We start from the raw sequence: 24,119 nt of genomic DNA on the forward strand, positions 1-24,119 counted from the left end.
GGGACTACCACAGGATATGTGAGTCAACAATTATAATTAAAAAATATTTTTAATATGTTAAATTTTCAAATTCTTTTATATAAAAAATAAATTTTTTCGTATTTATTTAAAATAATAAAGTCCTTAATAAAGTATTAGTACCTCTTCATTGTTTTTGATGTATTTCTTAACAATCAAATATCATTATTACCACTTGTAAAAACAACTTTTATTTAGCAACATTTTAAAATTAAAAAATCAATAAACTATTATTATTTGTTGTTTGAAGATTAAAATTAAAAGGGTCGGATTTGTGTGAATTAAAAAAAAGTCTTCGTGAAATATAAATTTAATAACAGTCAGTCATTACTCAAATTTTACTCACCAAAATACTTAATAATAACTCAAATTTTATTTTATTTTATTTTTTTCATAAAACTTTATAACCGTCACAGCTACTTTTAAATATCAGTATTACAATTTTAAAAATATTCAAGATTTAAAAATTTGAAATTGGTGGCTTTTTTCTGAAAATTGCATAAATATTAATTACTTACATTGAATGTGTGTGTTTAATTTATGTGGTATTTATTTTAATGCAATATTACAAAATTTTTTAGAGCTTAATTTTTTTTTTTTGACCAACAACTTATTTTATTTCGAATTTTATATATCTGAAATACTTTGCTTGATAACAAAGATATCTAATATTGACATTACTTTATGTAAATGTCAATGGGCTTTAATTTTTATTATCGATTAATTTATTTTTTTGTTTTCAATCAATTAGTTACTTAGTTTTATTTATTTTATTATTGGTTAAAGATATTTAAATACTATTATTATTATAGTTTTAAAACAAATGGCAATCCCCTTAATTAGTTTGAAATTAAATTAAATTAAATTTATGTTAATTACGTTAATAATTATTTATTATTTTATATATATATAATGACGATGATGTTGTTTCAGACCCGAAGAAAAAAAATCAATTAAATATGGAGAACTAGTCATTTTAGGGTAAATATATCAAAATAATTTTTTTTTTACATTTCAACATCTTACTCAATAATCAATGAAAAAAAAAAAAAAAAAAAAAAAAAATTTGAATAATTTAATTAATTTTTCAAATTTTAGTTATAATGGATTCCTTCCACCGGGAGACAGGGGTCGAAGAAGAAGTAAATTTGTTTTGTACAAAAGATTACAACCTAATGGAGTTAAGAAATCTAAACATTATGTTGTTAAAACTCCTCATTCCTCACAGGTAAAAACTCATTTATTTTTTCTTCAAATCAAAACAAGAATTTTTTTTATTTACCATTAGTTATGGCGGAGAGTATTGCACGACAACAACAACAAAAAAAAAAAAAAAAAAAAATTTCAAAGTCACGATTTCGATTAGGTTTTGCTACGGGGATTTTCCTACATTTTTTTTTTTTTTTTTACTTTCTTTTTCTTTTTTTAAAGTCATGTCAAAATCAGCAATTAACACTTTTATTTCTATAAGCCTTGACACCGATATTTACATTTACGACCGTCTCTAACTATCTAGAAGTTTTAGAAAAAAAAAAGGGAAAGGGAAAGGGGATGTATTAGAAGAGAGTTATTGATGTGTATAAAAAACCAATTATCAAAGTAATTAAAATTGCATTAAGAAGAGAGAGAGAGAGAGAAAAAAAAGAAAAACTTTATTATTTAAATTAATAATTAATTTTAAAAGTAAATGATTAATTATTATTATTATTATTATTTAAAAGTTCAAAATTTTAATTTGATTAAACGTTCCAAATAATGAATTTTATGATTTTTTTTTTTTTAACAGTTACACTTTCTAAATAACATTTCAATTTAAAAATCAATCATCTTTTTTTTTGTCTCTCTCTCTCTCTCTCTCTCTCTTTCTCTCTCTGTCTCTCTCTCTCTCTCTCTTTCTCTCTCTGTCTCTCTCTGTCTCTCTCTCTCTTTGTATGACGATAATGATGGAAATAGCGTCTTCTGAAAAGTGTGTATATGTATATAAATTAAGATGGCAGAATTCATTTGAGTGTTCTAAATTTATTTTAAAGTTTTAATTACTGCAAAAAAAAAAAAAATTGTGCGGTTGATGATGGTTGATGGCTCACATCATCAATTAGAATCATAAAGTCCTTAATGCTCTACCACCACCACCCCCACCCCCCACCACTACTACTATTCTTTTTTTTTTAATAAACGACCAACGAAATTAAAAAAAAAAAAAAAGTCGATTATAGTTTTTGAGGTTAAGTACTCGACTGAAATTAACTTTAATTATTATTATCATTATTATTATTATTATTAATTAATTTTTCGATAAGTTAATTTTTTTTTTTTTTTTTTTTTTTTAAGGCTATATTGGATTCAAAACAACATTCTATATCATTCACACTTTCGAGGAATCAAGCTATCATAGTAGAATATATGCCAGATGAAGAAACGGATATGTTTCAGGTATTATTATTATTATTATGGTCACCCTTAAACACGACAAGGCTCTTATTTGTCGGGGTTTTTAAACATTTATCCCAGGTTTCTACCCTATTCCTTAGGGACAAATACTCGAATTTCGGTGGTGCTATTTATACAATATTTTCCGAAGAATGTGGGCTGTCCCACATAGTGCGATTTCCTGGATGGTTTCTTCTTTTAGGTTCTTCATAATCTTCTTTAAATTTCCTTTTATCGGGTCCCCCCGATGCTTCCACGATGACCGAAATCGTTTCTGCTTTTGTTCCCCACATCCTGACTATTTCAATTTCCAAATTTCTATATTTCAGCCTTTTGTCTGCTTCTTTGGCTGCCTGGTGTTTTTTTCTGCCGGCACGGATACCTCAATTAACTTACACCATTTTTCCCCATTATGCCTGAGTATGATATCCGGTTTGTTAGCTGGCACAGTTCTATCAGTGTGGATTTGTTGATCATATAGAACTGTGCATGGACCTACTGTCGTAACCGGGCTTGGAATGTGGTTGTACCACTCCTTGGATAATCCATCCATTCCATATTCTCGGCATATACTCCAATGGAGATATTGACATAATTTCTTCTGAGATTGGGCTTTGCTATTATAAGTTGCAAGTTGCCCTTCTTCCATTATCTCGTTTTCTTTATTTTCTTGGACGATTTGTTTTGCCCTTTTCAGTACTCCTTTTTTTGTAATTTTTCCTTCCGCATGTATAACTTGGGCTAAGATAGGGTCCTCTTGATGGGATTCTATGTATTTTCCCATTCCAATAATGGCATTCTGGTATGCCGCTTCTATTTGTCGTAATCCTCTTCCTCCATCTTTCCTGCTGACGTACAATCTATCAACATCAGCTTTTGGATGTAACGCACCATTCATAGTTAATATTTTCCTTGTCCTTCGGTCCAGGTGCGTGATTTCTTCTTTTGTCCAGTCTTTATTATTATTATTATTATCATTATTATTTTGAGTACGATACCGATCGATCTATCGTTCGGTAGAGTGTTAAATTTCTAATTTAATTTCAAACGAGATTTATTTTTTATTTAAATAAATAGATCGGCAGGTCTTCGGATCCTCCCATAGATTTTGTCATAATGGATACGATTCCGGGTGAAAAACAGGGAGAAGAACGTGTCAATCAGAGTACGATATCCCGATTCGCGTGTAGGATATTGGCGGACAGATCAAATCCAAAAATATGTAAAATATTTGCTGCCGGATTCGATTCTTCGAGGAATATTTTTTTAGGGGTGAGTCGAGGGTTTCCCCATGCATTTTCGACTTGCGTTAACTTACATTCATTCCGCCCTTTTCTTCTTCGTTTGTTCTTTCAGGAAAAAGCAACAAAATGGCAGGAAGGAAGAGAAATCGATGGTCTCACTACAAACGGAGTATTAATTATGCATCCGATCGGGAACTTTGTCGACGGGGATTCAAAACCGGGAGTGTGGAGAGAAGTATCCGTGGGGGGCGGCGTTTTTTCCACGAGAGAATCAAGGTCGGCACAGCAAAAAGGTTCAGTGGTAAGTTGATTCTTTAATTTGTTAAACCTCTCACAAATTCGAGTCAGTTATAAATATTTTAATTATTTTTTAAACAGATTGCAAACGAAACGAATATTTTACAAGACGGAACGTTGATTGATCTTTGCGGAGCAACTCTATTATGGCGTTCTGCAGAAGGTTTGGCCAAATCACCCGTGAGTATTATTTTTTTTATTGGGTGTCGTCAAGTTTAACGGTTAAAATTGTTTCTGCCACGACTGTTTTATTTTGAATTTCAGAATAGGGATTATATCGAGGCATTAGTTGATAAACTCAACGCAGGGAAACCTCTTTGTCCCGTTGGTTTAAACACGTTGGTCATTCCGAGAAAAGGTACGGCGGATTCGAGTAATGAAATGGAACAACCCTACGTGTATTTAAATTGTGGACACGTTCAAGGTCAACATAGTTGGGGTCAAGACAAGGATTCGGATGCCAGGAGATGTTCACTTTGTTTTAAGGTGGTCCCCCTTTTTTTTTTCGTTTTTTTTTCGAAATCGAATTTCAAATCACATTGACAAGAAAAAGATTTTCCCTTTTCAGGTCGGTCCCGTTGTGAAAGTAACAATGGGTATAGAGCCTGCATTTTATGTCGGCATAAAGTCGGGAAATTTTTATGCCTTCAGCCCTTGTGGGCACATGACCACGGAAAAAACTGCAAAGTGAGTCCAAAGTCCTTCGGGATTTATATCTTGTGATTACCCTTTTGAATTTTTCGATTGACGAACAAAAAATAATTTATACCTTTTTTTTTTTTTTTTAAGGTTTTGGTCGCAAACGGCGATACCACACGGAACCAACGGTTTCGATGCAGTTTGTCCTTTTTGTGCTACCCCCCTGACCGGGTATCCCGGTTACATTCGTCTTATTTTTCAAGACAACGTCGACTGACCCTAATAACTGTGTGAGAGAAAAAACGTCAATTTCGAATATAATCGAAATGTTCTCGAACGATGTTCACTTAAAACGATTGTATATATTTATATACATGCACGTGCATATATACGTGCGTGTACGTGTGTGTGTGTCTGCGTCAAAAAGGAAAGAGAGAGAAAGAGTGAGAGAGTGAGAGACAACAGGGTATAAAACCCTCGCCGCATATATATATATATATATTTTACGAACGAAATCAAAATAATTATAATAATTATGGAACGTTCACGATAATAATATTAATAATAATAATAATAATAATAATAATAAAATTGGAAATCGTCTCGCGTTTTAAGTTAAAAAAAAAAAAAAAAAAAAGTAGTAGGATTATTTTAGAAAGTAATGGTTAAGTAAAAAGTTTTCGACGGGGAAGAGGAGAGGAGAAGAAGGAGTCATTGTCGTCGTCGTCGTCGTGACGTCACAACCGGAAACGAAGACGAATTTTTATTTTAGAAAAAAAATTAAAACAATCACTCATAAGTAAATTAAATAAAGTAGTAGTAATTAAATAAAAACAAATCAGCCTATTCTAAAAAAATTGTGGTGATATGGCTGACATTTTAAAAATTTTAATCAAGTAATAAAGAAGATGAAGATGAAGAAGAAGAAGAAGGAAAAAGGAAAAAAAAAATTTTTAATAATTATTTTGCTTTAAAGCAATAATAAAATAATTTTTGTTGCATGTCTTTATCATGCTGAATATGCTATATATGTTGTTTTTTTTTTATAAAAAAAAAAAAAGGCTTTTATAAAGTCTTGCAATCCTTTATTATTATTATTATTATTATTATTATTTAATTTTATTTTATTTAATAAGAAAAAATTTGTTGTTTGCGTCCTTAATTTTTTTTTTTTTTACTAAATAATTATTATTATTACTATTATGACTATTATCATTATTATTATTTATTTAGAAGAATTCGATTTTACAGTATGAAAAAGTCATTTATTATCATTATTATTAATATTAATTTTAAAACCGTAACGAATATGAACGCAGATATTAGCAAATCTTTTGTTTATTTATTTTATTTATTTATTTTTTTTTTTTTTTATACTTTAAGTTCGGTAATTATTCGTCAATAAACAATAGATAAAATGATAAAACGTTTTAATAATAATAATGATAATAAATAATAAATAAATAAATAAATGAAAAATATTTTTTTAATTGTTTTTACTTTATCGAACGTAATAAAATTTGTAAAAGCAAAAAAATTTTTTTTTTTTATAAATTATTGTTGTCGTCATAATAAACGTCATCGTCATCGTCATCATCGACGTCATCATCGTCGTCGTCATCAATAAAAACGTGAATGTACCGAATGTGTGAAAATATATACATAAATGAATTAGTTGTGTACCGTGTAACCTTTTTTTATTTATCTGTTGTTATCATTATTATCATTATCATTATTATTATTATATAAAAAATCAACATATGTTAATTTTGTTTAACTTATTATCATCATTATTACCGTCATTATTATTATTATTAATTAAAATATAGAAAATAAAATGTAAGAGTTAATAATAAAAAAATAAATAAATAAATAAATTTCGATTATTATTATTGATTATTATTATTATTATTATTATTATTGACTAAAGATTAATATCCTTATAAATACATATATATATATATCATAATGATACTTTGTGCATTGTATAATACTGCTATAATTATATATTTATTTATTTTTTGTCTTTAATAAATAAGAAGAAAAGAAAAGATAATGATAAATAATAATGATAATAAAAGGAAATTTATGTAAATAATGTATAAATAAAGCATATTAAATAAATAACGGAAAGCATTCTCGTATCATTTAATTAATTAATTCACGATACATAATTTTTATTAATTTATCCGTTAATAATAAATTTATTATTATTTCTTTTTAAATAAATAAATTTTATTAATCGATATTTTCCATCTATCTACCTATGTATTTATTGTTTTCGAATCCGCCGTTTATTTTATTATTATTTATTAAGGGAACACATAAATAAATAAATAAATAAATAATTTAATTATTTAATTAATTTTTATTGAAAAAAAAAAAATTTTTTTTATTAATATACAATACAATATAATAACGATACATATATATAAAATCCAAAAAAAAATTTATTATTATTATTATTTGATTACATTATTATTCGAATTTATTATTATTATTATTATTATTATTATTGACAATTTTTTATTTATTTAAAAAACTAATTGTACAAGTTAATAAAAATTGAATTAATTAATTAATTTATTTATTTATTGATAAAAATCGATTGATTATTTCTTTTTTTTTGCGTTTGTTTAAAAAAAAAAAAAAATTCCTACGTATTTACATTTCTTATTTTATTTTATTTTGGCTTTAATAAATAAGTTTAATAATAATAATGATGATGATAATAATGATAATACATAAATAATTAAATTAAAAATCTTATGTATATATATATATATATTATTTTCATTTTCGGATATTATTTATACATAATTAATTTAATGGTGATAAAAAAAAAAATATTAATTAATTAATTAAATACAAAATAAACAATAACAACACGATAATAATAATAATAATAATAATAATAATAATAATAATAATTAAATTAAGTAAAATCGTTACGATAAACAAAGAAACAAATAAAAAAAAAATAAATAAATAAAAAATTATTTTTTTTTTTAATTAATTAAATTTTCAATTCCGTTCGCCCTCCCCCCCCCGCGCCCGACCGTCATTTTATTATTAATTTCATTAGAATCATTAGAATTAGAATTAGAATTATTATTATTATTATTATTATTAACGATTTTTTATTTTTTTGACGAAACGTTTTTTCTGCTACAACAACAACAACAACAAAATTTTGACTTTATTTATTTATTTATTTTTCTTGTAATATTGTTACGATTACTGTTAATTAAATATTAATTATTTTTTTTTTTTTAGCAGACGACGACGACGACGACGACGACGACGCATGATTACGTAGATTAATAATTAAATATAAATAAATATAAAAAAAATGGAAAAATGGCAACCTCGCTTTCTTTCAACTCTTCTGATTGTTTTGCTGATTTTCCGTGTACTGCTGCACGACGGAAATGAGCATTTCCGATATTCTCGACACGTCCACGTTCGTTATCAAATTCGGATTGTTTCCTCCCGTCATCATGTAGGGAGGACCGGGAGGTTGACCCGACGTCACGTTGTTGTGCGTCGTCAATCCCAGATTGTTCCCTAAATAATTTGACGCGTTTGTACTCAGTTGATTTTTTATCATCGAATTGTTGTTTTTCAATTTGGACGTGAGAGAATTCAACTTTTGCTGCGTTTCCGCCGCGAGTTTTTCAATTTCCTCCGTCATTTGTTCGTATTGCGAACGATTCGACGAATTGTCCGCTTCGATGGCGAGCCTCTTGTGTATCAACATCAAATTATCAATGTCTTGCCTCAGTTGAACGGATACCGTCGAACATAATTGTTTCGTCACTGAAAAACGGAAACGGAAATTTAACGCGAGAACTTTTACGAGCGCCCCCTATTCGAAACCCTATTTGAAAAAACTTACGTGGAGCTGATGCCACGTCGATTTGCGTTTCCCTCTCTTGATTTTTAGATTTTTTCGTTGCGTTCGTTAATCTTTGCGTGACTTCTTTCGCTCTCGGACTTAAATCTTTTAAACTTCCGTAACGTCCGCCCAAATTCGTTAAACGTTTCTGATTGAAATCCATGCTGTAATAATAATAATAATTATTATTATTATTATTATCATTTTTTTAAATTTCTCCATCCAGAAATTTCCAGACGGAAAAGAAAATTAACACTCACTTATTTTTATCAGAATATTTCGTACGACCGAAACCGGTTTCTTCCGAACTTGAATCGTCATTGATACCAACCGTCGTCAAGTTAACTGGAGGGAAGAAGAGAAAAAAAACCGTTAATTTAAATTTCTCCCCGTTTCCTTCGAATTCGGGAATAAATCCGGAAAGAAAAAAGGGAAAAAAAAATTACCGCTTGAAAAAGCCGCCGTTCTCCTCTTGGATAAATTTTGATTTTTCGATACCGTTGGGGCAGCCATTTTGTTTTGACTCGATATCGTCGGTCTCATGAGACTTTTAACCGTTCCCGTTTTTTTATTGTCCACCGTCGTTTGACCATCCAAATCTCCATCCATTCTATTCAATCCCCCCACCGAACTGCACCTGACCATGGATTGACCACGTGATTTTGTTCTATAGTTATTAAATCCGTTAGAATTATTATTATCCATTTTGACGTCCGCCATTTTCCCTGAAACTATATAATACGCGCCAAATTATAAATTTAAATCCGTTCGCTTTTTTTTTTTTTTTTTTGTTCTTTTCGCATGCTCGCATACGTACTCATTCATCGATTGATTGATTGATTGATTGATTGATAATGAAAAAATAATATATATATATATATATATACACATTATCGATGCAGACGAAAATCATCAAATGGTAATAGTAATAATAATAATAATAATTGTAATTATTATTAATTACCTATTTGATTTTTTCTCGTCGAAAAAAGAAAAATGACGATAATATGTGATGATGATGAGTGTCGATGACTTGAAGAATTTCAACCCCATTACTATTATTATTATTATTATCGTACATATCGAAAAAATAAAATGAATGAACGAGGCTTACCCTTAGACGAAGAACTCATTTGAAGATTCGGTGATGCTGACAAATCAGAAAGAGATATGGCTCTTCTCAATCCTTCTTCATCTCCAGAATTTTCATCTACACGAAGGAAAATTCAACGGAAAAAAAAGAAAAAAAAAAAAAATACTACAAAAAAAATAAAAAAAAACATTCCGGCATGCATGCATTATAAATAGCAAACGTAAATGATTCGTGTAAAAGGGGGAAGCAGGGGGGAGGGGATGCGTGAAAAAAAAAATGAAATTAATAATAATAATAAAACAAATAGGGAAATACGTAAACCTAAAGCTAATTCATTTTTTCCCTCAACTTCTTCATATTTAATGTTTTATTATTATTATTATTATTAACACCGAGCGAGTTTCACAAGGTTTATGTTCAATGGGTAATTTCAATGACATGACAAAAAGCGATTTGAGCAGTCGTTTCGAATAAAGGCGAATTAAGCTTTCTGCTTTCAAAACATGTCGAGTGCATATTTGAAAGAAAAAAAAAAAAAACATTTAACGGTTAATTTAACAAAGCTTCCATTTCGAACGTTTTTCTCCTTTTGTACTTCCATTTCTACGTATATAAAATTTTTCTTTTTACGTTTGACGTGATGGTATTTCGACGAATAAATGAAAAGCGACAAAAATTAAAAAAAAAGTCAATCATCACATTCATGTAAAACAAACAAATAATAATAATAATAATGATAATATTATCTGTGCGCAATCAAATTTTTTTTGCTTTTTACTGTTTATTGCAGGCAAACTAAAGCAACGAAACAAACAAAATGGAACTAAAATATATAAAGACTACGTTGAGAAAAAAAAAAAAAAAAAAGCTCTGAGCAAAAAAGGAAAATGTGAGGAGGCAAACATGTGCCGGAAAAGACACAAAAAAGGTACAAAACAAACGAATTCATCGTTTGTACTCTATCCTCTCTCTCTCTCTCTCTCTCTTCTCTCTCTCTCTCTCACTCTTCTCTCTCTCTCCCTTCTCTCTCTCTCTCTCTCTTCTTTTCTCTCTCTCACTTCTCTCTCTCTCACTCTTTTACCTACGTCATAACAATCATAAAGACGAGTAAAACCTTTTTTGTTTCGAAAATTACCTACGCATGACAATAATAATAATAATCACAGTCCGATAAACTTCAATAATAATAATAATAATAATAATTTCAATATAAATTCACAAGCTCTAATATTACCGAACGATATTATTACTTTAACGAAACAACAACCACAACAACAACAGCAACAACGACAAACAACAATCATTATTATTAACTGGTCAATAATACCTTGAGTTACTTTATTCGGCAAAACGAGTTGATTGGTTTTAAGCATTAATAATTTTTTTCCGGATCCATCTTTTTTTTTAATTTTCGAATCTCTTATAATCGGATTTGGAAGCGACATTGGTTTCCCTCCGATCGTCGTGCCATCATTTTTATTCGATGATCGATTGTGTATTCTCAACGGTTTAACAACACCTTTTGTCGAACGGTTTCGACAATTGTTGGTTAGTTCCACGAAAAAAGCATCCGATTTTTTAATGACACTTTCTTTTTTACATAGAGGTTCGCTCCCGATCCTCCCCGTTCGCGATAATGATAATAATCCCGGCGGTGATTTTTGTTTTTTTTCGTCATCGTCTACGAACAATATATTTTCAACGCTTTTATTTAATTTTTCGACATTTTTTTTTTCCCATTTGTTTTTCGATAAATCCACGCTTCCGTGACGTTCTATGGCAACGACGCGACGATGATCGTGGAAGGATTTAACATCGCGTTCTTGCATTTCTAATATGTCGCCGCTTCCCTGGAGAGAATTCAAACCGCTTATATCCGTGTCGCTCAACTCTTCCGAGTTTTTTTCGCTGAACAATGTCAGGTTTCGACATTCTTTCGAAAATATCTGATAATCGCTCACGCATCGTCTCGGACACCAGGACGATCCGAACGTTTCGCTTTCCAGAGAATCCGAACTGAATTCTTCTTCCGTGTCTTCGTTTTTCAACCTTTCCATGCATTCGGCCACGCTTCCATAGTCTTCTTCTTCCACGTTATCCGATACATCGTAATCGATTTGATCGTGAGCGCAAAGTAATTTTTCCTTTTTCTTTTGATTGATTATATTACTTTGTTTTTTATCGACCGGGTTTTGACGGGAAACAAAGTTTTCCTCGTTTGAAAAATGATCGTTAACGGGAGAATCCGGAAGGGAAAAATGTTCACTTTGACTACCGTAACCTAAATACTCGAAACGTTTTTTACTATTTGTTTTCGAATTGAAATTGTTAATTTGACCGTTTTCGAAACCATCGTTCGATTTTACGTCATCACCGGATAAATTTTCATATCCGGTTCTCATATGAGTTGAAATTTTGGAAGTACAAACAAGAGAATTTTTCCTAAATTGTTTTTTCCCTGAATAACTATTATTATTATTATTATTATTATTATTATTATTATTATTACGATTAAAGTCGTCATCATCATCATCCTCTAGTGTGTTTAAATTAACGTCTTTTGTAATATTATTCGAACTCGAAAATATCGATACAAGTCTGATGGGTTTATAAGAAGAAGAACCTTTACCTTTGTTTGTTTGTCGGTGGTTTTTCACGTGCGAACCGTTACTAGTTTTTTCCGGATATCGTGACAAATCGCAAATGCTTTGACTCGTTTTCAAAGGTGACGGAGACATTCCAGACTGGAAGAGAAGATGAAAAGAATTTTTAAAAACAATCAATTACCGGAAATAAATGAAATCGGGAAAAAAATTAACGTACGATTTTCAACGTCCTTCTCGTGTCTTCCAACCTTTTTTTCAATTCTTCTCTTTTCTTCATTTTTTCAATGTCGGTTTTTGTTTGTTTTGCCGCATTAAGAACCGCCGTGTTTTTAACTAAATACTGTGATGTGATGCTCTTTCCTAAACAAATAAAAATAAAAATTCAAAAATGAAAATTTATTCCATTCGCAAATAAAAACTTAAAACTTACCGTTTATTTTTAGTTAAAAGGTTAGAAACAAAAAAAAAAAAAAAAAAAAAAAATTGAATTAAATTTTCCAATTACCTGAATTATCTTTTCTCGACTCGATGCTATCCGCGTTTAAACTTTCGAAATTATTTTTAAAATAATTTTCTCGCTGACCGAAAAAATCAAGGGATTCCGTGCTGGCGGAAGTCAAACCGAATCCGAGACTTTTTTCAATCGACGGAGTTTCCGTTTCGCTCGAAACATCTTCCAAATCATCATCATCCGAATCCTGACTACCGGAAACGGATGTCGGAGGATTCGATGCCGTGCTCAAATGTTCTAAATTTATCGTATTTAACCTATTATTCGTTTTAACCTGTTGCTTTTTATACTTTCTAGCGTATCGTCTTAATTCTTCTAAATTATTAGCGGTAACGGTGAATTCGCTGTTTTTCAAATTTTAATAAAAAAAAAAAAAAAAAAAAAAAAAAAAAACAATCAAACGCCAGAACGCATGCATTAGAAAACAAAAAACAAAAACCGTTAGATGAATTATTAATTTGTTATTTTCTTAAAAAGTCAAAAAAACGTGTAAATAGAAACAATTTTACGTTTAAAACAACGAACCAACCTATTATTTTCCGACGAAATCGGATAATAATGCGTTTCCATTTCGACATCGCTATCTTCGATGTCTCCATCGAAATCAACTCCTTCCCCACCCTGCGAATCTTTCATTTTTAAATCATCTTCGTTTTTTTCCAATTGACTTTCCAAAGAGCTTTCCTTTGAATTCACCTCGTGACTCATTATTCTTTCTTTATCTAATTAAAAATTAAAATTAAATTTAAAGGTTTTCAATTACAGGTTTACAAGGTTTCGAGTCGTTTTATGTAAAGTTTCCTAAACCTGGACTAAAAGTTGCTATCATTATTTCATTATTTTCAATTCTTTGAGCCCATCTCCCCTGCGGTGGTTTACTGACTTTAATCACGCTAAATCCGGTTCTGATCGGTTGCTCTGGAGTATCGTTTAATTCCAACGGACTTTTACCTCCCTTATTCGGATCTGATATTTCTCGCCTGGCCCAAGCTGGTAATTGACTCATTGAAAACCTAATTGAGAAAAAATTAATCATACCTTATATGTTTTTCTTTTTTTTCTCTCTCTCTCTCTCACTAATACACGATACCGCACCTGAAACCGGCTTTTTCAATATTTGCCGTATTATCGACGTCGTATATTTCAGGTTCTTCATCGCTGACTAATTCTTGTCCTTCGTTCAGGTTCAAATCCGGATTTAATGACACCGTTCTTTTTCCCCTTTGAATGAAAAAAACATTTCCAATTGAAATTAAATTATGAATATATGTTTTAAAAAAAAATTAAACGGTTAAATAAATCTTTTACTTTCTAACGGCTTGTTGATCTAATCTCGCTTGCATGGTGACCGTCATATCTCGAGGCAGACGCCATATAAATATGCAACCATCTCCGGATGCGGATATTAATCTTTTGCAATCGTTTGTAAACCTTAATCCTGAACGATATAAAAAAAATGTTATCGTAAATAAATTCATTTTTGTTTTTTGAAAAAAAAAATTAACATTAATAATAATTTACCAGTGACTAATTCCGAATGACCCAACATGGTTGCCATGCATTCTCCGGAATAATAATCGTACACGGAAAGGGATTTATCCGTGCAACTCGTGGCCACGTAAATTCCCGAATTATCTAAAGAAACCTAATAAAATTAAATAAATAAAAATTAAATTATTATTATTTTTTTTAATGGAATGAATTTTGTTCGAGTACCTTAATTAATGTACCATCCTCTCCCATGCTTCCCTTGAACGTTTTACTATGTTTACCGCTGTTAACATTGTAAACCCTGATGTTCCTATCTTGACAAGCCGTTAAAATGTGTTTTTGACTACAATCGACTTCCATGTCGTACAAAGTCGTTTTACCCGCAACGTTGTGATCCCTAACAAATTGTTTCGTACCATCGGGACCAGCCTGAAAATTTTCGCCGCTTAAAACTTAGTACAATTTTCTTTAACTCGACAATCGATCATTCGTGTTTTTTAAATACCTACAGGTTGATACTGTCTGAAAATAATACTCTTATCCGCACTGCAAGAAATCATTTGAAGTTGTCCCCTGTTATTGATGAAACGAACGGAGGTTATCGAACTACTGTGATCATCCAATGTTTGAGTACACTCGTAACCCTAAACACGTGCACATTTTTTCAGATTCACAAAAAAATATCGATTTAAAATAAATAATCAATCGGTCAGTCAGTGAGTACCTTCATGACATTAAACACGTGTATGAGCCTATCTCTTGAAGCGCTCGCTAATAAGTTATCGTTCGTATCTTTCGTATATTCCAAACACAAGACTTCTGCATCGTGAGCTTCGATTATGACCGTTTGCTGAAGATTGCTCAGCTCGTGAATACTAAAAATAGAAAATTGATTCGTGTTCGTATCGAAATGTAACGCAACTTTTTTCAGGGATGACAAAAAATTTGCTTCGTACCGAATATTTCCCTCTCTGTCTCCCGATGCCAGATGTTTACCATCGGGACTAATCCTTACGGATCGCACACCGTTTTTACCATCGTAAGAAGAATCCACTTTTTCCGCAGACGAAATTGTTAAATCTAAATCTTTCAAGTAAGTCAAATTTTTATCAACGTATAAAACTTTTAATAATTCCTGAAAATAAAAATTTTAAACATATAAAATTGCTTTTTTTTTGGGGGGGGAGGGGGGGCGTTTTCGTAGAAAACAACGAATGAAATTCACTCACGTTGCTATAAATATTACGCTTGTAAACGGTCGGGTTATTACTCCCCAAATTATTTAAATTCCATACTCTTATTGTATCGTCACTTGAGCAAGTAATAAATGAGCCGGGAGGAACGGGTAATTGTTCTTGAGTTTCGACTTCGGGATAAACTTCAACGCCCCAAATACAAGCCGAATGAAAAAGAAACGAATGAGATTTTCCCCCCTTGAAACAAAAAAAAATTTTTTTTAATCGAAAAAAAAAAAAAAATTATAACAATGAAAAAAAATTTTTTTTTTATTCTAATTTATTTACTCTTTTAATTTCTCGAACATCCCACACGTATAAACTATGATCATTATAGACGCAAGTTAATTTATTATTTATTTCATCGTAGGCTAAAGCAATGGCATCTGGATATTTGGCATCTTCGGGATGAGTTAAAAGATGGCTGTAAATTTTTTTTTTTTAAAAAAAAAATTTTAATTATTTAAAAACGAAAAAAAAAAAAAAAAAAAAAAAAAAATTTTCAATAAATCATTATTAAAATTATTAGTATGCCTACCTAATGTTTAATCCTAGAGCAACATCAACGCCCAAATAATGAGTTCGTGGAAGTGTAACTAAAAATTGTAACGTCATCGGACTAAAGCATCTAATAATACCATCAGCACATCCGACAAATATAAAATTTTCTCCTATTGTCATACAATTAGCGCTCTTTGTCTTAAAAAAAAAAAAAAAAAAATTTGTGTTTGATTCACCAAGAATAAAAAGTAAATGAGAAAGAAATTTGTCGCCGGTTGGTCATGACTTACTTTAAGTTCTACCCACTTATCAAGCATTCTTCGAATGCTAAATTCACAAAGTAAACCAGACTTGGTTATGGAATATGTTGAATCCCCTTTTGCTCCTCTTCCGCAGGCTACGTCACAAAAGTAATTATCACGTTGTTCTCCTAATATTGCCGAACGACCAGTCAAAGGAACTGGATCGTTGTACTACAAAATACATATTTGAAATTATTACAAGACAAACGACAGGAAACACACAATGAAAGGATTAAAAAAAATTAAAACCTTTGCAGATCTTGTGGTTTCCAAATACCAAAATTTAACATTTCTCATTCCAACAGTAACAAAATATTTTCCATTTTCTGCAAAGGATATGGCTTTAACTTTAGTCGAAACTTTATTACTGGCAACTTTAACATTACTTCTCCAGTCCCATACATTTACTATCATATCGTGCTGCGACCCGATAGAGACGACATATTTGTTATTCGGAGAAAAAGCCTGAAAATTAAAAAGAAAAGATAATAAACTTATAATTATACATTTATTTTCCACGTGAATAATTTCTTATATATTTAAATGAAAATAGTTTTGCCACTCCCACATAAATATGATTTATTCAGGCCAAATTAGGTTACGATTTTATGACAGTCGGCCCTGAGGAGATAAGAATGTTTTGTTTTTTTGTTTTTATTTTTTTTTTTGAATAAGTATACAATTAAATTTTTATCCTGACAAATAAAAAAACCGTTAAAAAGAAAAAAAAAAATTGATAAAAAAGTTTTATCACAAAATTTCTTACAACACAATTTATTCCATATTTATGTCCTTGAAATTCCGCCATTTGTTGTCCATCCTGAACGTTCCATATTCTTAAACTTGGCGCGTGACCACATTCGCCGGTAGCCAAAAATTTACCCCCTGAACCAAATGCTAAACAAGTTATTGTTTTTTTGCTCACGTTTAATATATGATTTTGCCTATTTTTTTTGCTATTAAAAAGAACAACTGTACACCTGTTTAAAAATTATTTATTTTAAATTAAATTAAAAAATAAAATTGTAACAATTTTCAAGTTTGACAAAAAAAGCAAAACTCACCCTGCCGGGTATGCAATTTGTTCAGATAAAGGATCACAATCCAAAGCAGCATTGCTACCAACTGTTAATCCTAGAACCCTTTCTAATTTTACCTACAAGAACGATTAAAATTGGTCGCATGATAATTTTCTTAATTAATGATGGATTAATGAAAAAATTAATCGTTATGAAATAAAATTGATTAATAAAAATAATTGCTGGTAGGTCTTTAACAACACAGAAAAAAATAAATTGAAATTAATTTATTTACCCTATCATCTAATGGTACATCATCTCTCCCTCTTTTGAGTGATGGCATTCGAATTATTTTTGAACCGGCTATTAAAGAATCTTGATTTTGATTATCCATTGAAAGGCTTTCCAGTTATGTGTGCTTCAAGAGGCCAAGAATTTAACAATAGTTCAATAATAATAATATAATAATAATTAACCATTTTTTAAAGCTTATAAGTCAGTACCTGTAAAACCTAAATAGAGAAATGAAAAAAAAATAAACATAACTAATGGTAAAAATATTTTTAATTATGAAAAATTATATTTAGTTTGCGAGTAATATATATATATATATACATGTTGTAACAGTAATTACGAAATGAATTTCACAAAAAAATAAATTGAAGACTGATAATAAAAATTTACATTTTATACATGGAAAAAAAAAACTTTTAAAAACTATAATTATGATGAATATTCAAAAAATATTAATAGAAAACTACTTAAAAAACTTTCAAAAGTCATTTAAAACATTGAGCTATAAAATTTCTGCATCAGCAACAAAATGCAATTGAGCATGAACACTTAAAAAGATTTAACAATAAAGAATAAAAATTTAATAACTAATAATTTATAATCAAAGACTTTGCAATAATTTGCTTCTTTTTTTTTTTTTTTTTTTTTTTTGCTAAAATACAAAATTTTCATTTTAAATACAAAATAAACAAAAATTTAACCTTCATCAAATGTGTACTTTAATCCTCAAAAAAAAATGAATCTTGTGATTATCCTAAAATTTAATTATTATAATTTTTTATAAAAAAATCAAATGAGAAAAAATAAATTATTAAAATTTTAAGCGATAAAAAAATAAAACCGAATACACACTAAAATTATTGAAATGAATGTTGTATGTGTTAAACATTATTTATTGGATTTCAAAAATTAAGACTTTTACTTATAAGACAGATGGGCACCAAATGTAGGTTTGACTAATTAAATATTAAATTACAAAATAGTGAAATGCATTTCACAACAAAATCGAATTATACTCGACGTGATCAATAATATTAATACTAAAATTAATGTAATTTAAATTAAACACCTGTGTTTCTTCAATATATAACTTACGGCGCAACAAATTTAAATTATTAAATTTTCAAAATACAACTTTATCAATATATATTTTAGAGATAAATAATGTAAAACTTAAGCAAAAAAAAATTCAAGTACCTTTATAATATTTAAAAAAATTACAAAAGACATTATTACAATATTTGAATATTATTTATGAATAAAACTAAGCGTAAAAAATGTATAATTCGTTTAAATATGTATTCACTTAATATATTAATCCTACGACTTAACACGCCATATTAACAAGCTATACTGTGACCAACATTAGAATAAAAAAAAAAAAAAAAAAAACGTGGGAATAGGCGAACCGAATAAATTATTAATATATATATATTCATATAATGTAAATTTTAATTATATAATATTTATTATGTGTTATTTTCTGTGATAGAAACCTCAAAAATTTTAATAAGTTAAAAATATTTTTTGATTCATCGAACAAACAATTATTTTCTCATCATTTCAGTAAAATAAAATAAAATAATAATTAGGTAAAATTAAAACGATAATTAATTATTAAATAACAATTATTATTTTTAATTGATTCATTTACATAAATTCATATATGTATTTGCTTTACAAAACAGGTAAAAAAAAATAAAGTTAATCACAATACATAATTAATATCAGTCATTAAATTATATAAATTTAAAAAAAAAACAATTCATAATAAAATTTAATTACATTGCAAGTAATTTTCTTATAAAAAAATAATTATTTTTTCTTTTTAAACTACAAAAATAAACATATAATAATAATAATAATAACAACAACAACAAAATTGACGAATTTTTAACCGGTACAATAACAATATAAAACCTGTTAAATCATGATACAGTCTTTTGGCTCATTTTCATTTCTTGAGTTTCTTTTGCGTTTACTCCAAGTTCTTGTAACTGACAAAAAAAAAAACACAAAAGTTTTATGTTTGCCTAATAAAAATTAATTTTTCCATTTAAATGTTTTCATTTTACCTCCTTTTCGTCATCGACTTCATCTTCTTCATCTTCTTCGTTATCCGAACCGTGTACGGAACTGTGCCTGCTACTAGATGGACTTGGCGGTTCCGATATGGGTCTTGGATAATTAAATCTCTTTCCTTTACTTTCCTCTTCTTCGAAAGTAATGTCTGTAAAAACAGCTTGCAATGCTCGAACTCTAGCTTGTCGATAATACTACAGAAAAAAAAAAAAAACAAAAAAATTAAAAATTTATTCCGCCATTTTAAAATCGTGTAAAAAAATTTCCATACAATTCCTAAATTTCTCCAGTCTAACAAATCGCTCAATCGTTCGGTTCTGTTTCTCTGGATTATTCTTTGCCTCCTGTTTAATCTTGAAAAATCATACATAAATTGTGCCAACTGTTGAACGGAACTTTCCAGTGATATGTGACGTCTGTCAACGATGTAAATACCATAACTCATGGGATCTTCAATCTGCTCTTGCATAAAACAACCAAATCCTAAGAAAAAAAATTTCATTCATTGTAACGAAAAAAATCTGGGAAATTTTTCGAAATTCTGGATTTGAGCGTGATCAAATCAATCAGTAATTAAATAATTAATTTAATTAATTAAAATTTACCGGATAAGTTAGTTGTTATACTCGGTATTCCCATAACAGTACATTCGGCAGGCGTGTAGCCCCAGGGTTCGTAATAACTCGGAAACACTCCAAGATGACATCCACGCACAAATTCTTCATAGTCCAACCCAAACAATGGATTTGTCGACGACAAAAATTCTGGATGAAAAACAACCTACGAATAATATAAATATCAATAAACACTTTCCAAAACAAAAAATTTTTAAAGTTAAATTTTGACAGTACTTTAACGCGATCGTGTATTGTGTTAAACAAACGACATCTTCTCAACGCATTCAAAACGGGATCCTTGTAATCATCGATGACGTTGTGTGTCGTCACGGGAGGAAGACCATCTCTTTGTAAGGCATAAATACAAGATTTTATTTTCACTTGATCTTCTTTTAATAAAAGTTCGTTGGCGTCAGGCATTCGACCTCTAAAACAAAAAAAAAAAAAATATATTTTTGGTGTGGATGACGCGAGACAAACGATTAATAATAACTTATATTTTCCTTTCTTTCTTTAATTACCTTAAACATATTTCGTACATTCTCTTTCCAATTTTATTTTGAATTAATTGCAACGTGTCTCTTAAACTTTTAGTTACCGCGTGACCTCGAAGACTTTCGACGTTGAAATTTTGAGTTGGCGCAGGAAATATAAGAAAAGCTACTATCGTCGTATCCGAATGGTTGCTCTGAAATATAAAATTAAGTTATTATAATTGCTACCGAAAAAGAAATTTAAATAAAAAACGAATTTAAGGTCTCTTACCTTCAAATAATGATTTAATCTAGCTAGAGATTCTATAAAAATATCAGCACCTTTGTTACCAAATTCGTACCTTCCCGCGATGAAAAAATACAAAGTTTTATCGAGATCGAAATTGTAGTGACCGTAAAAATGACCGCGTACGAATTCGTGAATTTTTTCCTTTGCGATGGCGTGAAGATTTTGAAATTCGTGCAATGCGGAAAATTTTTTTATATTTAAACCGTTCGGAGTGATTATGTCTGGTTTTCTCTTGAGTAAATGTTCAGCTTCCAAACCTAAAGTAACAAAAAAAAAAAATTTTACCTTTACATCTTTTGTAATTTTTTTTAGTTACAAAACTTTAATATAATTATTATTATTATCATCATCTTTGAACTTACCTGTTATTTCGGAAACTGTCGTAAATATATTTGCTAAATGAGTTGCTGCTCTTTCGACGCAATACCTATGATAAATTTGCCTCCGTCCTGCTTCTTCATCGACATTAAACTAAAAAAACAATTTTAAATTATTTAAACAAATTAAAAAATAATTAAATAAATAATCAATAAATGCAATAAGCTAAGCTAAATAAAAGCACCAAAAAATAAAAATTTAGCAATTACGCCCCGACCAGCTAAGCAATATATATATATTATCATAATTATTATTGTATAATTAATGCGTACAAATAAATAATTATTCTTCTTTAGTTAATAACATTGAATTCAATTTTTTAACTAAGATAAACGTTTATTCAATCAAATCTTCTGTTACCTCTCGCGGTCGTCGCCTATTTAATTTTTTTTTTTTTTTTTTTTTTTGGCCGAAGAATATGTTTCCTTAGACTTTTAGAAGCATGCAAACAAATTATGCTCAATGACGATTAAATGGGATTATTTTCTGTTGCTATTAAATATTGAATTATACCTAACGGATGGTAAAATATTTAACAAAGTACGTAAATAACCTCGTTTTGATAAACTGCAAGTGTAAATTAAATTTATATCTTATAAGAGGTGGAGAAAAATAAGGGGGAAATGTACCTTATCCAAATTATTGTAAAAATCCGTATTACCAGCGCACAAATAACGACCTAAAAGTGTTGCATGCGTTGTAAAAACTGTCGCCAATTCGACCTGTCTAATTCTCAAAGCGATAAGTCCTATTCCAGCTTGCCATTCGTGAAAATGAGCGACTATACGCGGTGGTTGATCATGATGTTTTTCAGCTAATTTTTGAAACTAAAATTAAAGAACAAACAACAATGTTAGTTTACAAATGGGATTTTAAAATTTTGTACAAGTTTTTAATTAAAAATATACTTCATTCTGATACAGGTACCTCTGTAAGGAACTCACAAACCATGAACCCAAAAATAACAGCATCATTAGCTTCGATATCTGGATGAGGTATACCTAAATTTGATTTTTCCCACAGTTCTTGTTTAAACTCATCCAATTTCCAAGCTCCAGATCCAATATCAAACAGAATAACTTGAGGGTTTCCATCGACAAGCCATGTACCGGTAACAATCTTAAATGAAAACAAAGTTTTATGTTTTCGAATTAATGATACCACAACGGATTATTTTAGGAATGCTTTTCGATGAGCACCTTATAACCCATTTCTCTTAAATTATTAACTGCCTGATTTAAAGGTTGATTCATTGGAAATTCAGTTTCTTCTACTTCAGTTCTAGCACTTCTTTCTTTGTATGGGCCGAGTAAAACATACTGATCACCCATTTCTTCAGTTGATACGAAAGCTTTCGATCTGATAACTGTATATATTCCTCCAACTGTAGAACACAAAACATATTTACTTTACATGCTGCCATTTAAATTACTGCATTTTATGAAAAATAAAGAGGATCTACACTACAAAATTTGTAAAAAGGAATATATAAATCACCTTTATTGCACACTTCCCAGGCAGCTTCAAAAGTCCATCTATTTTGAAAACTAGCAGTTTGACCATGATCCATAATACTGCCAAAATCATGGGAACTATCCACTCTATAAAATCTCCTCGATGCTCTTTCTTTAAACATTTTGTGGCTGCAAATACAATTTAAAATAATTAAAAACACTTTTTTAATGTAATTTGGTATGAGTTAAATTTCGTTAAACCAAACTTTTTTTTCTAACAAATAAAAAGAGAGACAAGTTTCAACAAATTTACTAATGAATTAACTTAAGCCACTACACTTATTTCTTCTGCGTGTAAAAGATTAAATAACTTTTAAAAAATTTTTGAAATTAAAAATATAAAAAAGAAAAACGAAAAATATTTTAATTTTTTAAAAACTTTCATTCAAAAAAATTCGCTTGAGATTTAATATTAAATGAAACGATTAGCATTTTTATTTTTTTAAATTAAGTATTCGTTTTAAAAATAAGTAAATTAAAATTTGGGAAAAATATTTTTTAAAAACGTAGTTTAGAAAAGAATACCAAAAAAAAAGAAAAAAACTTTTATAAAATTAAATTAGAAAAACGTATTTAAAAAAAAAAAAACTTACGAAAAGGAAGCTCCAATGTCACCTTCAAATTTAGAATTAAAAAGAAGTTTCTCAATTTAACGGTAAGGTACGCTAGTGACACGTTTTATCGTGGTTATAGAAATACGTAAATTAAATCTTTTACTTGGATATTATTAATTTAATTTTCAATTTTAAAAAATTTTTAATTTAAAACAATAATTATTATAATTAAATTAAATAAAATAAATTATTATATTATTATTTTTCATTTAGTGCGACATAATCCTAACTTAACTCGTATAATAATAATAATAATACAAATTACGATTGAATTTTTTTTTTGCTTTACCTTTGCATAAACTTTCCTAAATTTTTTAAGATTAAAATTGAAATTGAAAAAAGCTTTTAAACTCATAATACGAAATTCAAATAATTTAAAAAAAAATTTAAATCCCGTTGAAAATGTGAAAATTCTTACAAACGTATTTAATTCCGATGCAGCAAAATAAAAATCAAAAATAAGCAAAAAAAATTAATAATAATAATAATAATTAAAGAAAAAGAAAAAAGGTTGTTCATTCGTTGTGAATATAATTTAATATTTACTATGAAA

General features: G+C 29.0%; 6 protein-coding genes across 6 annotated transcripts; 1 reads left to right on the top strand and 5 right to left on the bottom strand.

Moving 5' to 3' along the window:
• Nucleotides 1-930: 930 nt before the first annotated feature.
• Phum_PHUM235930 (protein pellino, putative) lies at nucleotides 931-4,905 on the top strand (the record flags this gene model as incomplete). The annotated part of the gene is given in 10 exon segments (XM_002426038.1): nucleotides 931-941; nucleotides 952-999; nucleotides 1,117-1,246; nucleotides 2,350-2,451; nucleotides 3,526-3,720; nucleotides 3,805-3,993; nucleotides 4,071-4,169; nucleotides 4,254-4,475; nucleotides 4,558-4,676; nucleotides 4,779-4,905. The coding sequence occupies 10 exon segments, from the start codon at nucleotides 931-933 to the stop codon at nucleotides 4,903-4,905; spliced, it is 1,242 nt and encodes a 413-aa protein (XP_002426083.1).
• A 3,102-nt stretch (nucleotides 4,906-8,007) lies between these two features.
• Nucleotides 8,008-8,689, bottom strand: Phum_PHUM235940 (uncharacterized protein; the record flags this gene model as incomplete). Its single annotated transcript, XM_002426039.1, has 2 exons — nucleotides 8,008-8,447; nucleotides 8,527-8,689. The coding sequence occupies 2 exons, from the start codon at nucleotides 8,687-8,689 to the stop codon at nucleotides 8,008-8,010; spliced, it is 603 nt and encodes a 200-aa protein (XP_002426084.1).
• A 93-nt stretch (nucleotides 8,690-8,782) lies between these two features.
• Phum_PHUM235950 (uncharacterized protein) lies at nucleotides 8,783-12,021 on the bottom strand (the record flags this gene model as incomplete). The annotated part of the gene is made up of 4 exons (XM_002426040.1): nucleotides 8,783-8,871; nucleotides 8,973-9,251; nucleotides 9,641-9,736; nucleotides 10,947-12,021. 4 exons carry the CDS (start codon nucleotides 12,019-12,021, stop codon nucleotides 8,783-8,785), a joined length of 1,539 nt encoding a protein of 512 aa, XP_002426085.1.
• Nucleotides 12,022-12,289: 268 nt separating this feature from the next.
• Phum_PHUM235960 (uncharacterized protein) lies at nucleotides 12,290-13,444 on the bottom strand (the record flags this gene model as incomplete). The annotated part of the gene is made up of 4 exons (XM_002426041.1): nucleotides 12,290-12,363; nucleotides 12,439-12,558; nucleotides 12,809-13,080; nucleotides 13,266-13,444. The coding sequence occupies 4 exons, from the start codon at nucleotides 13,442-13,444 to the stop codon at nucleotides 12,290-12,292; spliced, it is 645 nt and encodes a 214-aa protein (XP_002426086.1).
• A 79-nt stretch (nucleotides 13,445-13,523) lies between these two features.
• On the bottom strand, nucleotides 13,524-17,678 carry Phum_PHUM235970 (uncharacterized protein; the record flags this gene model as incomplete). Its single annotated transcript, XM_002426042.1, has 16 exons — nucleotides 13,524-13,749; nucleotides 13,832-13,957; nucleotides 14,045-14,174; nucleotides 14,258-14,381; nucleotides 14,453-14,656; nucleotides 14,737-14,871; nucleotides 14,952-15,102; nucleotides 15,184-15,362; nucleotides 15,457-15,660; nucleotides 15,751-15,886; nucleotides 16,001-16,161; nucleotides 16,254-16,436; nucleotides 16,515-16,730; nucleotides 17,032-17,245; nucleotides 17,330-17,421; nucleotides 17,580-17,678. The coding sequence occupies 16 exons, from the start codon at nucleotides 17,676-17,678 to the stop codon at nucleotides 13,524-13,526; spliced, it is 2,580 nt and encodes an 859-aa protein (XP_002426087.1).
• Nucleotides 17,679-19,506: 1,828 nt separating this feature from the next.
• On the bottom strand, nucleotides 19,507-23,074 carry Phum_PHUM235980 (glycogen synthase, putative; the record flags this gene model as incomplete). Its single annotated transcript, XM_002426043.1, has 12 exons — nucleotides 19,507-19,575; nucleotides 19,654-19,854; nucleotides 19,932-20,143; nucleotides 20,266-20,440; nucleotides 20,512-20,704; nucleotides 20,799-20,965; nucleotides 21,043-21,317; nucleotides 21,423-21,531; nucleotides 22,068-22,265; nucleotides 22,366-22,557; nucleotides 22,638-22,822; nucleotides 22,936-23,074. 12 exons carry the CDS (start codon nucleotides 23,072-23,074, stop codon nucleotides 19,507-19,509), a joined length of 2,115 nt encoding a protein of 704 aa, XP_002426088.1.
• Nucleotides 23,075-24,119: the final 1,045 nt, after the last annotated feature.

Source organism: Pediculus humanus, genomic scaffold (genome assembly GCF_000006295.1).
Source record: "Pediculus humanus corporis 1103172107606 genomic scaffold, whole genome shotgun sequence".
Taxonomy (NCBI): domain Eukaryota; kingdom Metazoa; phylum Arthropoda; class Insecta; order Psocodea; family Pediculidae; genus Pediculus; species Pediculus humanus.